Raw genomic sequence first — 23,758 nt, 5'->3', positions numbered from 1 at the left:
AGCTCATCTGGGCCAATTGCTCTCATTTTATATTTGGGGGAACCAAGGCCCAGAGGGGAAATGAATTGTCTAAGGTCACACAGCAAGTTACTAGACTCACTAGGGTTGGAGGCCAGGATTCCAAATCCTAGGCTGGCATGCTTGGCTGCAGACCAGTTTATAGTAGTCAAGCATACATCTAGGCATTTGATTCTAGGAGATTCAACTCTTAGTGCTTGGAGAGACAGAGACAAAGAATGAGACAGAGTCAGAGACATAAAGACAAAGAATGAGATGGAGTCAGAGACATAGAGAGAAAGAATGAGACAGCAAAGAGAGTTGTAGGAGGAGAGCAACATGGAAGAGACAGAAAGAGACATTCATGGGCCTGAGTCGTCAGGTTCAAAATAGAGATTCGAACAGCAGCGTACTGGACAGGACCTCAAGGACCATCTAGGCCAGTCTCCTTCATTTTTACAATAATCAAAGTGCAGCTGAGTGGTTTACATGTGTAAACCATTTTAGGAACAGTTTGACATTGAATGGTAAAAAGGAAATGCCTTTGATTCTAAAAAGTGGCAAAACTTCCATCTCCAAGGGTTTTTGAATGGGATTTGAAAAATGAAGCCCTGTGGGAATATGACCCAGCACAGGGACATTTGGGTATATGTGGTGCCACTGCTTTTTCAACAACAGTCTGGGATTTAGGACTGAGCACTCCATGCCCTCCATGCTTTCTCTGATGTCTTAGACTTTGTGTTTCTGAGAACAGAGGGAAATGCTCTAGGACAGAACCTAAACCCTCTCCTCCCTTACTCTTTTCATCTTGGTACCAACAAATCTTCTCTGCTTTCAGAGTTCAGCTCACTTCTTCCAGGAAGCTTTCTCTGATTTTTACTTATATCCCTCCTCCAACTGGTACCCATCACTTCCTTCCAGACATCCCCAGCCCTCTGTTAGCCACTTCTCTTTTTCAAAGAGAAGTAGTTATCTCTGAAAATGTTAATTAAAGAGCCCCTATTCTATTCCAGGAACTCTGAAATCCTTAGCTCTCATCCTCACAATAAACTACCAAGGTGGGTTTTGCTTTACCCATTTTACAGATAAGAAGACTGATGGGCACCTAGGTGTCTCAGTCATTTAGGCATCTGCCTTCTGCTCAGGTCATGATCCTGGGGTCCTGGGATTGAGTCCCATGGCAGGGTCCCTGCTCAATGGGGAGCCTTATTCTCCGTCTGCCTCTGTCCCTTCCCCTTGCTCCCAACCTGTGCTCTCTCTCCCTCATTCTCTCTCTCAAATAAATAAATAAAATTTAAAAAAAAAAGAAAAAGAAAATTGAAAACTGAGAGAGAGTGAAAAACTTCCTCAAGGTTATGGACCTAGTAAGTGGCAGCCTGGAGTTACCCAGGCTGGAGTTACCCAGGGGCCTATATTCTTTCCATGACACGGAATGACAGGAACCATCTAGTGGTTGAGTCTTGCATATATTTGGCATTCAATGTGTGCTTCTGAATGAATGAAACAGTAAAGGATTGAATGCACACAAGGAATAGCCTTTCTTCAGAAGGCTATAGCTCAGGGGCTTGCCACCTACAGCCTGCAGGCCAAATCCAGCCGGCTTCCTGTTTTTGTAAGTACAAATTTAGTAGACACAACCACATTCCTTTATTGTGTTTGGTTGCTTTCATATATAATAGTAGAGTTATGTTGTATCAGAGACCATGCAGCCCACAGAGCCTAAAATATTTGTTACCTGGCCCTTTCCAGAAAAAGTCTTTTGACTCCTGCAGAAGCTCAGATTTTTACTAGAATTGTGTATGTGTGTGTGTGTGTGTGTGCGCGCGCGCGCGTGTATGCATGCGCACACATGCTTGTACACTGGGTATGTCTATAAAGTTACCAGACAGATTCCACATGTATCTGGTACATGCCACTTCATTATTTTACACACCGGCTTCATCTAAAAAGGTGTGCTCCACCCTTTTGAAATTATATATATATAGATATACACATATAAATACATATTGATTATATATTAACTAGAATCATATTATTTATATATTTATATATATTAATTATACATTTAAAATAATTATGTCATTAATATAATAATATATTTATGTATATAATAAAATATATATCATGTATATGAAATACAAATTTCAAATATATGTATTTGAAATTTGTATAATTTTAAAAGTTAAGTTTAGCTTGCTGGCAGCACCTTGGCACAGACATGATGCGAGCCAAGACCCTGATATCAGAGGTCTTCCCTGAAGTAGAGGAGGGCAGATTCCCCCAGAGCAGTCGCAGTGGGGGTGGACTTTGAGGCTTGCCAGAACAGTATTGACAGGAGCAGTTTCTGGCTAAATGAAAAGCAGCCTTTTAGACGGGGGACACTCCCATTTCCTCTTGGCTGGCAGGGGTGATCAGGATTCTGGGCTCCCAACCTCACCTCCTTCCCTGGGATAGGGGCACTCTTCCTCCCCCTAGGGGCCCCCCTCCCCCACACCACCAGTGCACTCTCTTGTGAAGCCAGAGCCCTGCCTACCTGTTCCTGCTCTCGGGAGCCGGAGCCGTGGACTGGCCTCTGGACCCCTGGCATCTGGGCCAGAAGCAACACCAAAGCAGGGATTGGCTGATTCCCACCCCAAATGCCCAGCTGGGAGTGCTCGGAGGCGTGACAAATTTCAGCCTGTCGCCAGCGTGTGTTCCCTGGCCAGTCCCTCCTTGGGCCTTGCCCACAATGACCGGTCTATCACTCAGCCTCACTCACCTGCTCACCGTCTCAGGACTGCTCCTTTCCTCAGCTTACTGCTTGGGGAGTGAGTGTGTGTGTGTGTGTGTGTGTTGTATGCCTGCATATGTGATGTGTGCGTGGTTTTAGAAAAAAGGCTTGAGAAGCAGGTTTGTTCTGGGTGCTTTTAGCCTTCTTAAAGTCTTAAACTTCTCGACCACTGCTAGAATTGCTCATAAAGGGGTTTGATGGTGGAGTTGGTGGGGACCTTGATATACACACTCATGTGTGTACATGTGTGTGTGCCCCTCTTGTGACCTTAACCTTGAGGCTGCAGCTGCTGCTTCTTTGGCTTTGAAGTAACATCACATACTGTGGTCTGGGCCAGCCACGGTATTGGGTGGCTGAAACATTGTCCATTATTCTCCAGGCTGATGGCTTGGGTCATGTGGTTACTGCTCCAGAGACAGTCACCACCAAACTGCCAGATCATCTCCTCTGCAGGCTGTGCCTTCATCTGCTCCCCATGCCCACACAGGGCCCACTTGCAAGAGGGCAAATGCTTACTGTGGTCTTTCAGAGACATTCAAGTACCTTCAACTTTTAGCATCAGAATTTGCATTTCAAGGTGTGTGGGATATGGGAGTGGGGGTTGGAGGAAACGCTTGGTAGGGTGTAGCCTTCTCTGGAATCAGTGAGTCAGGAAAAACTTCGGGCAAACTAAAGCCAGTTATCTTGAGAACTTCACTGCAGTGGAGACATCCGGCTCATGGTCAGGACACTCGGTGCCACTTGGAGCACGTGCTATTCACCTCTTCTCTCTTCTCATCCTTCTGGTGCAAGTTCTAACAAGGAGGGAAAGGCCCCAGAGTGGGAGGAGGTAGAAGGAAGAAGTTGGGGACAAAGTGCAGAATAGTTAGCAGACGGCTGCACCTAGAATTTTCCTACCCTACAAAGGCAAGAGGCTTAGGTGATTTGGGTGGCTTCTCGACACACATTTGCTTGATTGGGCAGGGTGTGGGCAATGCAAAAATGGGAGGCAGAAACAGAAAGGCTGTCTCTTATACTCTATGGGGGTGCTGGTCTCGTGAGTGGGAGGTGCAGGCAGACAGAGTGGTGATCCTGGTGTCGTGTGCACGAAAACAGAATGTGGAGATGGTTTGGGCCAAACTCCTTGGGGTGTAGGTAAGGAACCTGTGTCTCAGAAATGAGTCGTAACTGGTCAGAGGGTCACTTGTCCCCAGACTCATACTCTTTGATCCAAGTTCCTGTATTTCCAGGAGTTTTAAGTCCAAGTGAACTACACTTTCCAAGTGCCCCAGAGTCAAGTGGGTATTGAGGCAAAGGGCAACGGTGGCATCTACAATGGTCCACAAAACAGAAATGAAAACAAAAATCCAACATTCACCACAGGTCTGCATTAAACCCAGCCTTATTTCTTTAAGCATCTTTAAGTGAGGGCAAGTGGTCCTGAAATTCCTCGGGAGTTGGCATTTCCAAGGCAGCTGCCTGGGCCTGAGCCATGCGGCACACCCAGGCTCCTGCTGGCCCCGTGTTCATGCATATGTGGTTGTTTCCATTACCACAGAGCCCGCTGGGGCTTTTCCAAGCTGGACCCTGGGCTTAGACATGATTCCATGGAGGCAGCCTAGTCCTGAGTGAGACCTGCAGGCCACTCGGATGGCACCAAAATAGACATGTGAAGTCCTGGCTTAGTTGACAGGAGCTGTTCCCGAACACATCCACCTGATGGAAATACTCTGAGCTGGAATGAGCCGTAAATAAACTAGACTGTGCTAAAAACAAACATCTCCAGGGAGTTGGTGGGGGGGGGGGCAGAAATAGATGCTCTTCACCTGCTGAAAGTGAAGTCAAGGTCAAGGGGGAAAGGGCGAGGAGGGATGGGGAGAGGTGACCAGTGCAGATGCCTCGGCGGGAAAAGCAACGGATAACTTGCATTCACCGAAGAGTTCTCCAGTTTCCAGGAAGAAAGAAGAGAATGGCTTTAAATGATTCAGGACCTCTCATCCATGGAAGACCACAGAGAATGTGGGGTAAAGGGAGGCCATATATGGTCTGGAAAGATGAATGGTGCACATTAGCCATGTGAATGCCAGCCTTTCAGGTGCTCCTGGCGGGCAGAGCCTTTGCAGAGAACCACAGCCTCAGACCTTAGCTGTCTGCTGAGGCCAAAGAGCAGCGAAGGAGAAAGTGCCACTGGGGGCCATTGAGAGGGTTCTGGCCACCTTCACCACCCGTCCAGGGATGCGCAATGGAAGCTGCCTATCCCAGCTTACTCAACATGCCAGGAAAGGCACTTAAAGGAATTTGAAGAGGGGTGTGATTGACATTGACGTCAAGTTTTATAACAATGTAGCTGTTGTATTTTTCCCCCTAGGAGAGAGAAAGCAGCCCATGACAGTTAGAACCGATCTGCCGCTCACCACTAGGCCATGGTATTTTGTTGAATGAAAGTAGTTTCATAGAACAGCATCAGACAAAGGTCAGTCTGGGGCGGTGATGACCCAAGTTAAAAACAAGGCCACTGTGTCACCGTATCAGACCACCATCCAACCAGAAAAATGGCCAGCCATCCTTTTGTCCTTGCTAATATGAGTGAATACTGCTGCTTTACTACCCACAGCTTCGGTCTCCCTGTGCTCTTCTCTTTTTCTGGATAAGAATCAAGGTAGTCACATACTAACTCTTGCTTCCCAACTGCATCCAGTCCAGAGCGAAGGCAGACTTGGCTTCCTCGAGAGTCACTCCCAGCATCACCTAGTGAATGCCCAACTCCCAGGACAAATCCTTTCTAACACCTTCTTAGGAGATGCCGCACAGTCCCCTGGGGTGCGTCCTCCCTCAAATGAGTCAGTAGGGCCAGTTTTGTGCAACTACACATGTCCTCCTGATGGTGTTGGGTTGGAAGCCCTCGATACTATATATTTCAAGTAGTTGTTATGGGAGCCCCTTGCCTTCTTCTAAGCTCCTGACTTGTATTTCCACCCACATGTGGAAGAGTGTGGAGATCAAGAGGAAGAACCCTAGAAACAGGCTGCCGGTTGTATGACCTTGGGCAAGTTGCTTCACCTCCTAGCCTCAGTCAACTGATCTGTAAAGTGGGGATGTTGACAATAGCATTAACTCTCAGGGTTGCTGTGAATTTGCACTGAAGTAAGTATGTGAAGCACTTACTTCATTGGTGCCTAAGCAAGCATGTAATAAGTATTTGGGTTTTTGAAAAGTTATTATTATGAATTCAGCAAGTATTTGTGGAATACCTAGTGTATGTCAGGTACTGTGCTAGAACCTGGGGATTAAAAACTGGCTCCCATCCTCTCAGAAAGCACTGTAGTGAGGGAGAGACAAGGAACTGTTTCATTCCACAGGTAAGAGTGAACATGGGGGTAAACCCAGAGAAAAACATGGCAGAACTCTCAACCTTGGCCTGGGAAGTCAAGGAAAGCTTCCTGGTGGAGGCAGCACCTGACAGTTCTTGATGAATGAGTAAGAGTCTCCAGGATTAGGCTAGGTCTGGGTGCCGGGGATGAGTGGGATATGAGCAGAAGGGCCTTGGCAGCCATTCCAGCTCCACAGGCCTTGCTGTTTGCGGGTCAGGAGCACCAGTCAGGTGTCTTTCTGCAACCCCACCCCCCCACCTCCCCACTCACCACAGCCTGGTCCAGGCCTGGCAAAGCATGTGCTTCAATGAACAAATGTCTAACACCAAATCTGACAGCTTTCCCCACAAACCAGTGCCTCCTCTGACGTTTCCATCTCCCACTCTGATCACTGTGGTCCCAGGTCCCTGCAACCTCGAAACCATCCTTGACTCTCCCTCCTCTTGTGCTTCTGTGACACACTGCCCCACCTTCTGTGTCTTCCTCCTCAGTAATGTTTGCATCCGTCCCTTCCTTTTTGTCCTCACTGCTTCCCTGGCCCGGCCACGCTACCCCCACCTCTGGCTGTTGCAAGACTGTATTGATTGTTTAAATTGTGTGTGTTTGTTATATTTTTTTATGAATTTCATTTCAGGACAATGAAAGGGTCTTCACCAAATATTTCTTACAAAGGAGGCACTGGGGTAGGGAGGGCCGAGGGCCACTGGCACAGGCTCGTGGAATGCTCCTCCCCTGGGGAGTGAGTGTGGGGGATGCGCATGGAGCAGCCATTCCTCAGGAGCACCCACTAGCTGCCTGATGTCCATAGCCAGATCCTGGAGCCCAGGGTGAAAACAGGAGGCAAACATGGGCCCCAAAGAGACAAGACTGAAACTGGGTTCAGGCCGAGAGAAATGTGGTAAAGTGACCTGCCTGTTTCTGTGAGAGCAGAGGTTCGATGAAGGGGGGGGAGGTGAGGGTACCATCATGACACCCAGACTGAGAACTGTAAGGTGACAGCCGGTGGCAATTATGGGCATTACTGCTGTGAATATTCTAGTACATGTGTTTCAGTGAACATATACCCACTTATCTGTTGGTAAATACCTAGGAGTGACATTGCTGGGCTGTTGGGGATACCTGTATCCAGAAGACAATACCAAGCAGTTTTCTAAGGAGGTTGAACCAACTTACACTCCCCTTGGCCAATGTATGAGTTCTGTTTGTTCCACGGTCTTGCCAACATTTGTTATTTTCTGTCATTTTCAGTTTAGCCATTCTGGTGGGGTATGTAGTAGCTACCAGCCTGATGTTCGGCAGCTGTGGACTGGATAAGTAGATGGTGGTGTAGTCACACGGTGGAACTCTAGTCCGCATCAACAGCCACAAGCAGCAAACGAATGACCCCCCGCAAACACTATGTTGAGTAAAAGAAACCAAACACAGGAGTTCATATTGTCTGATTCCCTTTATAAAAAGTTCCAGAGTAGACACAGTGGCTCCCTGGGGTTAGAAGTCAGGATGCTGAAGAGGGAGGAGCGCAGAGATCAGGCAGGAGCTGATGGGGCTTGTGGATGCTGGGGAGTGATTGTATGTTTTGATCTGGGGATGTGTTTCAGCTGTGTTCCTTTGCAGGTGTCTGTGGGGCTGTAGACTCATAGCCTGCATCCTTTCTGTAAGGTATACTTCAACATTGAGCATACACTAGCATTGAACAAGGGCAGGACCCTACGTTCCATAAAGCTCTCAGGACCCAGGGCCCTCCTTTCCTCTCCTCACACCCATGTATTGAGTCACTAGACTGTAAACTCTTTAGTCCCCATGTGACACCAACTGTGTGTGTCTAGAGTCAAATAGATGTTTAAGTCAGGGCTCCGGGTCTCTTATAATCAACAGCACCTCGAGCCCTGGCAGCCGGCTCCCTGACCAATTCCCTCTGAGCCCACTGTCGAGATAATTACCAATCACTTCCTTCTCCTTAGCTGTTAGAAGTGGATCTAAGTCTGAACTTTGCCTTCCTTGTCACATCTACAAAATGACAAGTCCGTCCCTGAAGAGGGAGAAACAGGCTTCTAATGGTCACAGGGTCCATACCATCTGCTTGTTTATTAACCACCCCCATTCAGCGAAGGCTGGGGAGGGTTCCATCAAGTAGCAAACAGAAGGTGTGCTCACAGCTAGCGGGTTAGAAATCGGATTCAAAAATCTGGTGTGCCACCTGGATCTCTCCAGGGTCCCGTGGGCATGACAGAGGCCCCAGCAGTGCCCCCACACTAATGAGCAGCAGTTTTCTCTGCACAGCTCTTCCCGGCCTGGATCAGAAGAAGCGTGGTGGCCACAGAGCATGCTGCCTCCTGACGCCCCCTCCTCCACCACTCTTCCCACCACCTTTCTTCAGAGGGGGCCGAAGTCTGGTGAGTACCGTAGGACTCACAAGGAAACAGAAATGCAGGCTCCCTAGTGCCCTCTGCACAGCCCCTCCTGTCCCCCCACTAGAGGTGAGCGACCTCCAGAGAATTCTTGAGGGATCCAACCCTTCACTCTCACGCAGCAGGCTGACCCCTAGGATGGGCATTTTGCAGTTTCTGGTGTGTGTCCCTTCTCCCACTGTCTTAAATAAGTTATGGAGGGAGATTCTTCTCAGTGGGAAATTGGATTTGGCACAGTGTCCTGTCTTCCTGAGACCAATGAGGTAAATTTAGAACTTTTGAGGCTTCTTTCAGCTGCTCAGATACAGAATTTCTCCTTTCTTCCCAAGTGCTTATGAAATTCCTTTCCACTGCTCATATTGAATGTAGGCTGTTTCTGTGAGGGGACATGAGAAATGGTCCCTCGATAGCCATACTGAGGTGTGAGAGGGAACAGAATTTGGGAAGAGGGAAAGAGCAGGATTTGGGAAGCTGAGCTAGAAGACAGCGGGCCAGGATATCCTAAGGACTTGGGATTCTCAGATTTTTCCAGAAATTCTAAGATCTGTACTGCCCAGTGCAGAAGCCACTAGCCATATGTGACTTAAACACTTTTAATGCAGTTCGTTCCAGTTGGAATGTGCTGTCCATATATAATACACACTGAATTTTGAAGACTTAGTATGAAAAAAGAATGTGAAATGACTCAGTAATTTTTAAATATCGAATGTATGTTGAAATGATAATATTTGGGGCATACTGGGTTAAATATATTATTGAAATTAATTTCACTTCTTTCTTTTTACCTTTCTTTATGTGGCTACCAGAAACTTTAAAAACTTATATATGTGGCTTGCACTGGTGGCTTGCCTTATATTTCTGTCAAACAGTGCTGTCCTAGACATTGGATAAGGGCCCCTGAAAATGAGCTTTCTAACTCCATCCAAAGTGGCTATTTTATCTCTATAATCCATTCAAGCCAGGTATGTCTCAAGAGAGAACAGGAACTTGGGGCCCAGAAGGTCTTCTTGGGACACCCTTTGGGGTATCAGGGAACCACCAGCCTTAAGGACTGGACTGGGGAGCAGGTCTGTGTCCAGGGTGGTCACCCTTCTTCTGTCCCCCAAGTCTGACCTATCACCATGTGTTGCTTTGCATGGAAGCTTCTCTCCCCAGACATGAAGAATCTTATCCTGGAACTGGAGACTATGCCGTCCTCATGCGCACAAGGATCGCTCGGCTCCCCTGGGCCGCCTGGCCCCCAGGTTGGTGCATTCCACCAGATCCTTTCCTGCTGTCTTCTGTTCAGAGCAGGGAAGCCCGCTGGAAAGAGTCTCTTGGCACTGCCCCTTTTAAAGTGATATGGGCACTGTTTTGCCTTCTCTCTCTCTCTTTTAGAAGATTTTATTTATTTATTTATTTGTCAGAGAGAGAGAGAGAGAGAGAACACAAGCAGGGGGAGTGGCAGGCAGAGGGAGAAAAAAGCTCACTGCTCAGCAGGACCCTGGGAACATGACCTGCGGCGAAGGCAGACGCCTAACCGACTGAGCCACCCAGACGCCCTTGTTTTTCCTTCTCTAGCTCCCCTCCAGCTCCAGGGCCATGTGGATAGCACACTGGCTTTCCTCTCTGGGTGTATTCTGGCCTCACAGCCTCAATCTCCTCCTCTCTGCAATGGGGATAACAATTATCCCCGCAGTACTAGATTTTGGTGGTGGTGAGGGTCCAAGTGAGCGGCCGCCTACATGGATGCGATGGTTACTGTAATTACCATCAAACACTTGGTTATCCCTTCTGTGACCATTGACCCTTGCCAGTAGCCTGAGAAGTGCCTGCGTTTGGTGTGGGAAAGTGGAGGTGATGGGGAAATCATTACCCTGAGCTTCATTTGGCGCCCAGATTTGACAGCCAGGCAGCCCACCGCTCCCCACTGAAGCTAAAGGAAGTGTGAGGAACAGGCACAATGTTAGAAAGGATTTTCTAGGCAAACAGGAGTACCCTCCAGAGACCCTGTCTCACAGACCCTGGCTCTTCTGACCTACCTGGGAGCAGGCGTCCATCAAGAAGGAACACCCCCTGGCTGGGGCTTACAGCCTGCCATGGGATCGGAAAGAGGGTCCAAGCAGCAGTCAGTTGCCCAGGTGCCTTCTGAATTCTGTCACCCCTTCCTGCATCACCCCTTCCTTCCTTCCTGTGGCTTCCCATCATGGAACACTAAGCACCAAACTCCTCACCCTGGGTCCCAGAGCCTCCCGCCCCCCGGACGACCCTGCCTGTATCTCCTGCATCAGCTCAGACCACCAACATTGCCCAACTGACGTGCATCTCCTGGGTCCTGATGCATGTCGAGCTCGTTCCAGCCTTAGCGTCTTTGTGCTTGTGGCCCTGGCTGTGTGGAATGTTCTTCCTTATTTTTACCTTAGAGACTTCCTCAACCACCCAGTCTGGAGTAGACTTCCCCATCCCTGTCCGTCCCGATGGCTTGTTGCAATTCTCTGCATCATTTTCTCATCTTGATATAGTGTTCTTATTGGTTTTGTTATTGTCCTTGGCCTCTTTGGTTTTCCCTTTGTAAAATACAAGCTCTCTGGCAAGGACTGACCAACTGTGGCCTACAGGTCTGGTAGCCGTCTGTTTTTGTAATCAAAGTTGTACCGTCTCGGGGTGCCTTTGTGCCGCCAGGGCAGAGGTAAGTGGTTGTGACAGAGATACCGTATCTGAGGCAGAGTCTATGAAATTTGCTATCTGCCTCTTAACAGAGACAGTTGGCCCATCCCTGGTCTTGAGAGCAAGGACATCACCTGTCTTGTTCACACGTTGTGCCCAACTCACACCAGGGCACAGGTTGTCGTAAGCTTACCATAAACATTTGTCAAATGCAACATAAACAGGACTTTGGACCCAGTATTGGCCAGAGGCTGCCACAGAGGGGCTGGGAAGTTTGCAGAAAGGCAGGATGGGCCCCCTGAGAGGCATCTCTGCCGTGGGTCTCCATCTTCTTCCTCTGGCAAACTCCACCTGTCTCAGTGAGTGAGGACCACAGGGGATGGGAACGAAAGGGAGATTCTTTGCTCACTTCACACCAGGAGCTCTCCAGCCCTGCTTGCACATCTGGACCCGCGCAATCCCTTTGGGTCCTGCGGAGAATGTGCTGCCCAGCTGGGGCGGCGGGGGCTGGATTTGTAGCCCCCTCTGTTGCCTTAGAACACAGCATAAAATGCTGTTCCCAAGTAAAGTGAGATCTGTGGACCAGATGCATTGGCATCATTTGAGAGCTTCACACACACACACCCCCTTCATGCACACACCCCTACTATCAGAATCTGCATTTTAACAAGACCCCCTATTGAATTTTCTGCACATCACAGCTTGAGAAGCTCTGAGCTAGAGCACAATGGCCTGATAATAAGAAATGAGGGAATGGAAGAGTATTCACTCATCCTGCCTGGCAAGGGCATGGTCCTGGGGCCCTCTGTCACCCTGGGCTCCCGGGCTTTGGAGGAGCAGGGAACCTCTGCCCCGCTGAGCCACACTTTCTGGAAACACTGGTGCCCCCCACCAGGCTTTGATCCTTGAGGATTTGTATACCCTGCACTAGCCACCCAGGCTAGCCCACACATCTCTGAAGTAAAGGGGTGCAGCACCTAGGGCCAGATGGGGGGGCCGGTGCAGTCCTCAGTGGGTCCCTGGGTTGGGGGGCTGGGGAGGGAGGGTGGTGAGATCACCCTCCCAGGAAGCCATCTTTCCACACAAGGATGCCCAGACCAGGAGGAGTGGGGAGAGAGAGAAGGAGGGAGGAGGGAAAGGTTGAAAGAAGTGGTGAGATGGGGGAGGGGAGGGAGAGAAGGGGAAGAGTAAGAAAGGAAAGGAAATAGCTCTCCCTATTTCCCTCCTTTCCCCCAGACAGGAGAATAAATCAAGACGGTGGTTCCCAAACTTCTCTATTCATTCGAATCCCCTGGGAACCTCAAAAATCCCTGATGTCTGTGCCCCTCTCCTTGCAATTGTGATGGAATTGATCTGGGGTGTGCCCTGGCCTTTGGGATTTTCAAAAGATCCTCAGGGAGTCTCATGTGATAGGTGTGGGAGCTGCTGAAGGGGCTGTTTGGTATTTGCACAAGTCTCATAGGAATCAGATTTCAAACAGGCTTTGCGCTAGGCATGTCCACCTGTAGATCTTGGGGATGAAGTAGTGACTGGCTGGGAGTTGATGGATGTCCTCTCTGCTCTACTAGGGAATTTGGAAAGCAGTTAGCGAGCTGAGCATTTCATAGACCGTGTGAGCACAAAGGAGCTGCATTCTGGCTGGAAGTGTGCCAAGCTTAGTGTAGTGGGTGCTAGAACCCCTGAGCTGGAATCAGCCGCACTCCTGTGGCTGGGCAGTGGGACAAAAATGCACCATCGCCCACGTTCTTAACATCTCAAGGAAGGCTTTCGCTGCACCTGGTGCCCAGAGAGCCAGCACAGGAATCTCTAAGTTGGCTGCTCCTGTGTGCAAAGCAGAATGTAGCCTTTATCAGGGCCCCAGGGAAAGTTGGTCAAAGCAGCTAAAAAGATAAGAGAGGTGGTGAAGCCTCGTGCTTTCAGCAAACAGCATTTCTTTAGTTGTAACCATGGCACCACTGGAAACGTAGCTCAGAGAAAGCTAGAAGATGACAGGGAGACTGGGTTGGAGGACACAAGAGGGTCCTTCATGGGGTCCTTGGAGCCCTTGAGTCTGCCCAGGAAACCAAACTGCTGGAGGATTCCAGTGCACTAAGGGCCTCCCTCCCAGCCCTGCCTCCCTCACCCACTGTCCTTATTTCTTTCTTTCATTTCTTGTCTTGATGATATAGGGTCCACCGGGACTTCCTGGCAAGATAGGACCAAAGGGAGAAAAGGTATGAGCCACCATTTTCTTCAGTCCACCTCTCCTTGGTAATTCCAGCCTGTATCCTGGGGATGCCACTGAGAATTTTCTGGTTGAGATTTCAAAGCATGTGCTAATTCTGCCTTAGTGCATGAGGAGGGGCTCCATAATGATGGGGCTGCTGCTACAGGTGTGAGATCCCACTGGTGTGTTTCAGCTTGGCACACTGACATGGCAGGGGTGCTGTGAGCGGCCAAGCAACCAAGCCACATGGTCATGCCCAGCCATCAGCCCTACTAAGCTCTGTGCTTCCAGAACTTCTCTTCCAAAGCAGCCTCTGCTTACCTGTCTTCTCCATCCACAGGGGGAGCTTGGCCTACCAGGAAGGAAGGTATGGTCCATGCTGTTCTGTCAGCATTATATGGGCAACTATGCTTTGTGGGGTGGGGGGGTGTTGTATGCATACCTAGGGGTTGGTGGGGGGACCAGCAATGCACTTCCTTGGGCCCCAGTTCCCAGGCGGACAATGATCACACTGCTGTTCTGAGGATGGCAGTGGGCTCTTTCGGCCTGTTCTTTTACTAGGAGCTTGAGCCTGCTACTACCAGACATTTGGACTTCTCCCAGGGGCTGCCAAGTCTGGCCAAATTTCCCCCAACCTCAGACCATTTCATCCTGCCATCCATTAGAGAAACCCTCCACCCCAAGCAGTGGTACAAAATGACTCTCACTGTCTATTTAGTTACACTGGAACAAAGTGCAAAACAGAAACAAATGTCTTTCGCCTTTCGGCCCAGCTGAAATAAATGGGAGTCACTTAAGGTCGCAGGTACTCTGAGTGAAGCAAACACATGTCATCAAGATTCTCATTCATGTCAGGAAAGAGTAAACCAGCAGCCATTCCCTGTGGTCAGTGGATGCTGGCACTGAACCTGTGGGTCTCGGAGATAGCAGGAGGAGCAAGACTTTGGCCAGAAAAGATGCTTATAATTCTAATCACAAATTACTATTTTTCTGGTTGAATGTTTTACTCCAATGGTTTCACTATCAACAAAAGCCTCAAACAGACCTTTGCAAAGCAAAATTTCATTCCCCCAGGGCTCAACTCATAGCTCCAGGGTAGGCATAGGGGATATCTGAAGTGCTGGGCTGCAAAGGATTCTGGAATGGTCTCCATACTTAGAACTAATGAGGACCCTGATAGATCAGCGACATCTGCCATGAACATGGACGTCAAGAGGAGAAATCAGTACACATGCCAGCATTTGTGATCTCTGGTTTAGGGGTTGAGCCTTCCACGTGTCTGGCTAGGCTAGCTGTGAAATTAGCCAGTGAGTGCAGAGGTTGAGATGGACCCCAAGTCCCTGCTCCCTCTTTCTCTTGTAAGGCTAGCTCTTCCATAGCTTCTGGCTGAGGCTGGTTTCCCTAGAAGCAGAGGTGGAGGTCACGTGTGCAAGTGAATGACTTATGGGCGCTCTCTCGGGTGGATCCTGAGGGGAAGGGCAGTTGAGTGGTGCAGGGGAAGAAGCCCAGCCTGGGCACGGTGTCACAAGAAGTCCACCTTCAGCCTCATTCCTAGGGCAGCTCTGGAGTGTGAACTGCACCACAGAGCTAGTCCTGCCTTGAGATAAGGGAGTTGGGCTTTTGGCTGCAGGGAGAACAGGTTCATAAATTGCTGGGGATCCCAAATTGCCCATGGGCAAATTCCGCAGTTGCAGGTTGCAGGCATGACTTGTGGCAGCAAGGCAGAGAGTCCTGGGGGAATGGACACAGTGAGCAAGGGGAAAAGCTTTTGGGGGAGTACCAACAGCATCTGCCAGTGCACCCCAAACAAAATCCTATCCCATTCTACACTGGATCCTTGGAAAGAACCTATTGCAATGCAAGGAGCGTTTGGGTGGGTGGAGTGATAAAGATCAAAAAGCCAAGAAGTTTAGAATCCCTTCTCTACCACCTTCGTTCCCCCCCCCCCCACCCACCACCGCCACCTTCCATTTCTTGGATAGAATAAGATCTTCTGTGTTGACATAATGTGATACCGAGAACTTGAACTTACATCTATGTGACACAACTTCTGAGGCTATCAGTCTTTGGAGGGTGGGGATGAGGAACCCAGAGGCCATGTTTAGGGACCCCACAGTTCCCTTTGAGCCCACCAAACAAATCTCATTTCCTGGAAGGAGGGAAACAAACCCAGTCGTCCTGACTTTTGTTGTTCACTTTTGAAGGGTAGACCCGGCTCCCCGGGTGTTCCTGGCATGCCTGGGCCAGTCGGCCCTGAAGGACCCAGGGTAAGTTTGGTACAGTCTTGGGGCTCATGTGGTATCAGAACACGAGGGAAGGAAAATATCAGCCTTCTTGGCCTTTGGCACATAGTGAAACTCATTTCCTTTGGAGGAAGGAGAATAGAAGATGAGCACTGCTCAGAGGTTCCCAAATACTTGGACTGCAAGATCTTGGTCTATCCAATAGCTCTGTGCCTGTTGGGGGCGGAAATGAGGGGCTGCTCCACTCTCTCAGAGGGGCCCTGGTTCTCTTTTGTCCTCAGAGTTAGCATGCAGGTCTTTGGTTTCCCTGAGATGTTCACAAGAGGGGCTTGTGTCTGGAAAGCTGTTGGCAGGAGACTGGGGGTTAAAGGATGGGCACTGACCTGCTGAAAAAAAACTAGAGTCCTACATTTAGACAGGGATTGCCTAATGCCAATGAAATCCCATTCTTCAGACAGATTATGGGAAGCTGACACATCCACATTCGTGCCTTTGTTTATATTCTTCTCACTTTGGTCACAGACTGTTGGGTGCAGACTTGACCTGTAGAAATCAGGGATGGGCAGGTGAATATCTATAGGCTCTGATTCACTTACCAGCTATATTTATTATGGGAGTAGAAAACTGTGTTCCCGGCCCTCTTAGGAAAAGTCCCAAGGAAATCTTAATAAAGATCAAGTATTTTGGATGAAAAAATAATGCCTGAACTGAGATGTGATTTAAATGTAAAATACACAACAGATTTCAAATATTTATTATGAAAAACAGAATGTAAAATACCTTGTTAATTTTATAGTGATTATATGCTTGAAATGATAACCAGATCAAACAAAATGTTATTGAAGTTCACTTCACCTGTTTTAATGTGACTTCTAAAAAAATTCTAAATTAAGTTTAAGTATCTTATATTTCTACTTTTTAGCCCTGGTACGGAATTTTTAGCACAGACGGTTCAGAGCCTACTCATGAGTCTTAGTCCCTGCCTCAGTAATGCAAGCTCAGAGGCTGATGTTCTCTCTATTTGGCTGCAAACCTAGAGTGAAAGTACATGGAAATGCCTGAAAGGCCGTCTGTCTACAAAGAACAAAGACAGTGAAGTTTTCGGGGGTGCTGACACTTGGTCCTATGAGGCCCCAGTGCCCCCAAGCTCTCTCCCCACCCTCTCACAAGCCACTCAGAACAGAGGGAGCATTTATAGCATTTTAGCATTTAGTTTGGAGATCTGCTCTCCCTGGGGCAATTTCATTTTATGTTTAATCTCAAATACCAGGATGAAGCTCAGCCTTGAACCCTTGGGAGTGAACAGGGGAGGATGTGGGGTCCTCAGATTCACCAGCCAGCCCTGAGGGCTCTTGTTCCATCCTAATCCTGCCCATGATTCTCCAGTAAAAGTCACTGTAGGTCCTTTTCCCCTTCTTCTTCACAGGGTGAAAAAGGTGACCTGGGTATGATGGGCTTGCCAGGGTCAAGAGGACCAATGGGCTCCAAGGTCAGTGTGTTAGTCCAGGTGGACATTCCCAGGTCTTCTCTCTAAGGTTCTGGAATAGCTGCTCTCCACAAAGATGAGGACTGGGTAGGGCTGCCGTCCCAGGTGTGGGAAACATCAGAGATATTGGAAAGCCCAGCGCCAGATTGCTTGCCTTTACCAGCCCTTTCGGGGACAGCATCCCTGGGACACGAGGCATAGAGATGTCTTTCCTACTGTTCTCCTGGGCAGGGATAGTCAAGCTCCTGAAACAACAAAGCAGGTGGAAGCCTTGTTCAGGCTTTTGTGAGTAAGAAAAACAATGTTCTTTTTAGGCCTGGGAGAAACATAACCCTCAGGGACATCTTTGTGTTTACTGTTAGAACCCCCACTAAAAACTTGCAGCACGAGGTGGGGACACACCTCACCATCACATTCAGGGATTCCTTCTACTCTTGCATCAAACCGAAAGGTCCTATAGAGTGGATCCTAAATGCACCTTTTGCTTTCTTTTAGGGCTACCCTGGATCCAGAGGGGAAAAGGTTAGTGTTTGTCTCTGATGGCTTCCCAGAACCTGGCCTGGGCTATTGGCTCTAGGGCCAATGATGAGCAGAGGACAGGCCCAGGTTTCTCTTAAGTTACTGACTATAGTGACTTTCCTAGATATTCCCACAGCAGGGAGGGGTCTCCTGAGGCAGGGCGTGTGGGCAAGGGAAGAGCTCCAGTGGAAGTAGGGCAGAAGAGCCGTTGAAGGTTGTTCCTGGTGGAGAGGGAACATTGCTTGCTTGAGGGATTCTGGAGGATGATGGCTGACATGTGTCTTTAAGCTTCCATCACACAACTTCTCATCTGCCAAAAACCAAACCAAACCAAACCAAACCAAATTAAAAAACCCAGCCAGAACCTGGGGACCAATTTCCTACAAGATGAGAGAGGATCTGGGACACGAATTTTCTGTGAGTTGTCTTTTATTAAAGCAAAAGGTCTTTGTGGTATAAATAAAAGGAAGATCACAAAACGTTCCTTCCTTGGGCAAGTCACCTAAACTCTGAGCCTACTTCTTAGCCTGTAAAATGAGGGTGTTGGCTTAGGGAGCTTTCACTGTGAAATGCTCCAATTTTCCCTCCCACGTATTAACTCTGGCTCTCTGTGGTTTCCTCCTAGGGATCCAGAGGTGAAAGAGGTGACTTGGGCCCCAAAGGAGAAAAGGTAATGGCCTTTGCACGGAATGATAAACTACAAAGAAGTCGTAGCCCCTTGTGGGCTGTCCAGCTTACTGGCTGGCTAGCTGACTGAGTGACTGACTGACTGGGCTCTTATCTTGAAAATGGCCAACCACACTCTTCCACAGCTCTCTCGAGCCCTCTCTCAGAGAGAGTCACTCTGTGTGTTGCTCTCTTCACAGGGTTTCCCAGGATTTCCTGGAATGCTGGGGCAGAAAGTAAGTACTTACAAGTAAAAATGGGCCGTGGTAAAAAATAAATAAACAAATCAGACTTCCTACACACTACACAAAGAGCTCTGCCTCTCTGTCCAGAGAGAAAGTGGGTTTTGCCATGGAAGGTTCTGGTTTGGAAGCGGAGCAAGTTGCCGTGCACATCAATGAGAGAGAGTGCCAGTATGGTCTGAGACCACCCTCCAGTACAGTGGGAGGGAGAAGACCCACCATCCGGGTAGAGAGGGTTTTCTATGCCTTCCTGACTGTCAGAGGGCCATGGTAATGTTCAGAAGCAGAAGGCATCATGGCAGAGGGATCAGATCTGAGCCGCTACAGTCAAGGGTCCCAGCAGGAGGCACGAGCATCTTTGGCCTATGACCATTGCGGGTGGCAGTCAACTCAGACCTTCTTTGAGGGCAATGCACAGTTATTTTAGCTTTTTTCATTTGATGGTTAATCTTTTTATTTAAACAGTTAAGTATTTAGTGGAATTTCATGGATATCTTGCGGGGAACAAGGCTTGCTAAAAATGGAGTTCATTCAGTTGACTTAAAGAAAAAATATCTAGCAACTAACAATAGAGTGGTATCCCGATATGACAAAAATTATGAAAGTGGCAATGGACTGGCAGATTTCTTCTATGTAGAGTTAGGGCCTGGGGAAGAATGGGGGGTTGGTGCGAGGAGGTGTCAGGATAAAGAGAGAGCGTGAGAGCATACCTAACTGGCCACTGAAAACTCCTCTATCTAACGTTGTAATGGTGGTTCCTCACGCTGAAAGCCATTGACCTGGGTGGGTGTCATTTTTCCTAAGCCCCAGAGCATAGTATTCTTCAAACATGCAAATGCATGCTTTCTTAGAATCCTAGTGGTTTCTCCAAGTGTACCTTAAAGTTTTCTTTTCCAAACTCAAATAAACAATTTTTATCTGACCTCCAGCCAGGAGAGCATATTTAATAATTTCAGTCATCTCTTATTACTATTTATCACTGTTGTAAGCTGTCAAAAACTCTGTTCTTGTTATTCCCTAGCTGGAATATTGGGTTAAAAATAAATAATTGCATAAGTGAGTTAAAGGAAACATTAAAAGGGAAAAAATAATTTGATTAAAAAATATTTAGGTTAGGTTTTCATTCAGTGCAAGAGTGAACATCAAAGAATAATAAATTACTGTGGAATTAAGGATGACAACATCTTTGGCCTCTGTACCGTTTACTAGATTTGCCATCTAGAGTTCTCTTTCCCTTTCATAGCAGGCTGTTTTAAGACAAAGATGATATGATAACGATAATTAGGTCTTAGAAATTAGATCAAGAACTTACTGGCTGCTTACAGTTGATGAAGAGAGGGGCCACACTTCCTTCTGCCAATCTTTATAAAGAAACAAAAAATGAGGAGCGCCTGGGTGGCTCAGGGGGTTAAAACCTCTGTCTTCAGCTCAGGTCATGATCTCAGGGTCCCGGGATCAAGCCCCTCTTCGGGCTCTCTGCTCAGCGAGGAGCCTGCTTCCTCTCTTCTCCCTCTCTCTCTGCCTGCCTCTCTGCATACTTGTGACCTCTGTCTGTCAAATAAATAAATAAAATCTTTAAAAAAAACAAAAAATGAAAACAAAACCACTTATACCGTTTATGTGGCTGTTTTCTCCAAGCCAGACAAAATACCCCATGGCCCCCTCTAAACAGCTGAGGAAAATTGTACAACATAGAATCCATGTTATCTTGGATTCTCTCACTCTCTCACTGCCTAGATGATGGAGGACATGACAGGCTGGAAAGAAACCACAGGTTTAAGAACAGTTCTTGGTGTGGCAAGATGTTAGTGGCTTGGGTAGGAACAATTTGTTACATTGGCCAAGTGACATAATTTCAGAGTTTATGCTTCAACCTTACTCTGTATTAGTGTGCACTGTCTTCTACTTCCTCTGACTTCCATGTGGAGAGCCTTCTGGATGCTTATTGTTCTCTCTGAGTGCTTGGGGTAGCTTTTCATGGACACTAGCTGCTGACTAACAGAAACTCTCATAGTTGCTCTTCTACACTGCTGGTGGTACATTCTGGGCTCTAGAGGGATAACTGGAGGCAGGAATGATGCTCTGTGGTGTCCCTGACCCAAAGAAACAGCGGGTGGCCCTGGAATCCTAGAAGAACACAGGGAAGGAGAGAAACTGTGATGGAGAAATGGGTTTGACAAAAGTTGGCCTGAAACTATGAAATTCTACAATTGGTGCTTTTGGTTCTGATAGCTCAGAGTAGGGCTTTTCAATTAAGAGGACTGTTGACATTGCTTTTCCTGCCTTTTACAATCATTACACTGAGCATGTGAATATATGTCTGGAACATTTTTCCCCACAGTTTTCATCTAACTCAAATGAAAGTGAGCTGGAACCAAACCGGTTTCTACAGAAGAGTAGGGAAATTTATAACCCTAAATAAAGGTCATTACCTGAGCAGAAAATTTCCAAAGATGACATTTGTCAAAACTGTGTCCAGTCATTCAAAAACTCATTGATTGGAATTCGTGCAATAAACGAAACAAAATACAACACACAATTTCCACTAAAAGAAAAAGCATTTTTGCCTGGCAGTGTGCCATGTCACAGGCACACATGTGGCTGACATGCAGGAATGTCCTACTTTGGCCGTTTAGGATGGTGACTTGGCACACCAAAATGTGTGCTCCCCAGGAGCTTGTCTCTTGCAGATAATAAATAACCCACCCAGGGTAACCTCCTCCTTTCCTTCCACTTCCTTGAAAAACCTATCTACCTTTCACATGACCTCATCACTTTCCCAATCTCCCACCTTGGCCAGTTGGAAGAGGTCGAGAATGAGCGAGTGCACTGCCCTCATGACCAATGATTAGATGGACCTGCAGAGATGCGCCTGCCCCCATGCCTAATTCCTCTCTTGCTTCTCTTTCTTCTTTCCAGGGTGAAATGGGTCCAAAGGGTGAGCCTGGGATTACAGGACCCAGAGGACCCAGGGGAAGACCAGGAAAACGAGGAAAGCCGGTAAGGCTCCTAGTGCTTACCACGCCCCTGAAGTCAGACCCTCCTGACAGTAGTGGGTGGTATAGAGAGACAGACAGGTGGAGCCCATCATAGATATTCCATAGTCATAGTGCCCAGTGTCCTCGAGACTGGTGGGCAGAAAGAACACCAATTCCAGCAACTCCTGTTTCTCTAGGCTAACCGAGGGTTGAAGCAGTTGGAAGCGAACACCCCATTCAAACTGTGTCCAAGGCCAGAAGCAAGAGTGGATCCTTGGTTCATAAGAATGGGTCTGTCTTAACCAAAGCAACTGGGAGTAGAAGCCAGATCTGGTTGTTCATCCAGAAAACTTGCTTTTTGCCTCAATGTCCCAGACACAAATGGAGTTTTGGAGAACAGCCCAAATATCTCCTTGCTGATTGAAGGGTTTTCTGGGTCTCAGCAATACAGTGGCTTTTCCCGAATCAGACCCCCAATTTGTAAGTGACCCCACTCTTTTTATGGGTGCTACTAAGGGCTTAGGGGAGTTGTTCATTCTGAACTCCCCCTGGTCAGCAGGCGTCGGTGTCAAACCATGTCATGGGATAAGAAGAGGGAAGATGAAGGTACATTTGCCTTAGCTGGCTTTAGAGCTGTACTCAGTGCCTCAGAGAAACTTCTCATCTTTTCTCTAATGGACAGGCGTTCCTTTACTTTTGGGGTTCAATTTGTAAACTTTTTACTTCTTTTCCCATTATAAATGTCATATATGATCAACACAGAAAACTTGAAAAATTCAGAAAATAGGAGGGAAGTCATCTAAAGGCCTAACACTCAGACATAACCATTTGCGTGTACTTCCTTCCAGTGTTATTTCTTTGTGAACGTTCTAGTTGTTTGTGTCTTTTATATCCAATACATAACTGTTGTATCCTAAAACTGTAACTTAAAGTCACAGCATACACACATTTGCTCATTACTCTACATATCCATTAAGAGTTTTTTTAATGATTTATTTTTTTTATTTGATAGAGAGAGCACACATGCACGAGCAGGGAGAGAGGCAAAGGGGGCGAGAGAGGAAGAGAATCCCAAGCAGACTCCCCGCTGAGCACAGAGCCTGATACAGGGCTCAATCCCATAATCATGAGACCAAGACCCAAGCCAAAACCAAGAGTCAGACACTCAACCAACTGAACCACCCAGGCACCCCTCATGAAGCATTTTTAAACATCTTTTTAAAATGTCTGCATCCCATTTTGTAAATGAGTAAGCAGTAGATTGCTTGGACAAGAGAGGCCTGACCAAATTATATATAATGCTGAGAGATGAACATCTTTGGGGTGCAAACCTTTCTCCATTCTTATGTTTTCATTCTTTCCTTAGGCTAGATCGGTGGTTCTCATCTAGAAGCATCTAGAATAATAAGCTGGGGACAGATTAGATACAGGTTTTCTGCCTTGGGTGCAACGGTTGTAGTTCCAAGTTTGCCTCTCATCATCCCCAGTGCCTAGGCCCTGCTTCCCAGAGCATTTGATATATTTGACCTGGCATGGGGCTTCAGCATGGCTGGCTATTTTTTAAAGCTCTCCACATGATTCTTTTTGGGTTTGTTTGGGTTTTTTTGAAGATTTTATTTATTTGAGAGAGAGAGAGAGAGTGTGCACTGGAGGAGGGGCAGAGGCAGAAGGAGAAGCAGACTCCCCACTGAGCAGGGAGCCTAACATGGGGCTTGATCCCAGGACTCTCGAATCATGACCTGAGCTGAAGGCAGACACTTAACCGACTGAGCCACCCAGGCGCCCCCTCCACGTGATTCTAATATGTGGCCAGGGTCCAAAACAATGGTAACAGTATGAAACCAATTCTGGTCTTTTCCAAGTGAACTTGGGAATTACACAGGCTCCAACCTGGATAATACAAAGTCCACTGTAACTTCTGGAGTTGCAGTAGTCCAGTACAGTTTTTCAAAGTTTTAAATGGATGGTTTGTCCATAACTTCACAGTGATGCCACAGTTCCCTAAAATCTTGGCTCAGGAAAAGGAGAAAAAAAGGAAAAATCTTTTTCTTCCCTACTGCTGATTTCACAGCTTGGGTTTCAAGAAGCCTGCTGGTGTCTATCCTTTTGGTGCTTTTCTTGGACAGTGTTTGTCTTTTCCTGGTGAGGGCTTGAGCCAAGAAGGTTATTTCCTGAAATATTTCAATTGGAACAATCTTAAAACTACCCCAGGACCATGGGTAGGAGCTGAGAGAAATTGGTTCCTCC

The 23,758-nt window shown here is 47.6% G+C and overlaps 1 protein-coding gene across 4 annotated transcripts in view; it reads left to right on the top strand.

Annotated features, from left to right (window-relative positions):
- The window catches only part of COLQ (collagen like tail subunit of asymmetric acetylcholinesterase), a 56,900-nt gene that overhangs the window by 17,189 nt on the left and 15,953 nt on the right, over positions 1-23,758 (top strand). For 2 of the 4 annotated variants that reach the window (XM_045088934.1, XM_045088933.1), the window contains exons 2-11: positions 8,398-8,510; positions 9,668-9,769; positions 13,340-13,384; positions 13,718-13,744; positions 15,582-15,644; positions 17,047-17,109; positions 17,602-17,628; positions 18,251-18,295; positions 18,492-18,527; positions 21,453-21,533. In XM_045088934.1, the coding sequence (XP_044944869.1) occupies positions 8,398-8,510; positions 9,668-9,769; positions 13,340-13,384; positions 13,718-13,744; positions 15,582-15,644; positions 17,047-17,109; positions 17,602-17,628; positions 18,251-18,295; positions 18,492-18,527; positions 21,453-21,533 (602 nt within the window). Of the gene's footprint in view, positions 1-2,428; positions 2,802-8,397; positions 8,511-9,667; positions 9,770-13,339; positions 13,385-13,717; positions 13,745-15,581; positions 15,645-17,046; positions 17,110-17,601; positions 17,629-18,250; positions 18,296-18,491; positions 18,528-21,452; positions 21,534-23,758 lie in introns of those variants that run through there. The other 2 variants (XM_045088931.1, XM_045088932.1) reach the window with 2 other exon arrangements.

This window comes from Mustela putorius, unplaced genomic scaffold (assembly GCF_011764305.1).
Source record: "Mustela putorius furo isolate JIRA1106 unplaced genomic scaffold, ASM1176430v1.1 tig00003834_pilon_pilon_pilon, whole genome shotgun sequence".
Lineage (NCBI taxonomy): Eukaryota > Metazoa > Chordata > Mammalia > Carnivora > Mustelidae > Mustela > Mustela putorius.
The sequence above is the reverse complement of the archived record's forward strand: the minus strand, read 5'-3'. Positions and strand labels throughout refer to the sequence as shown.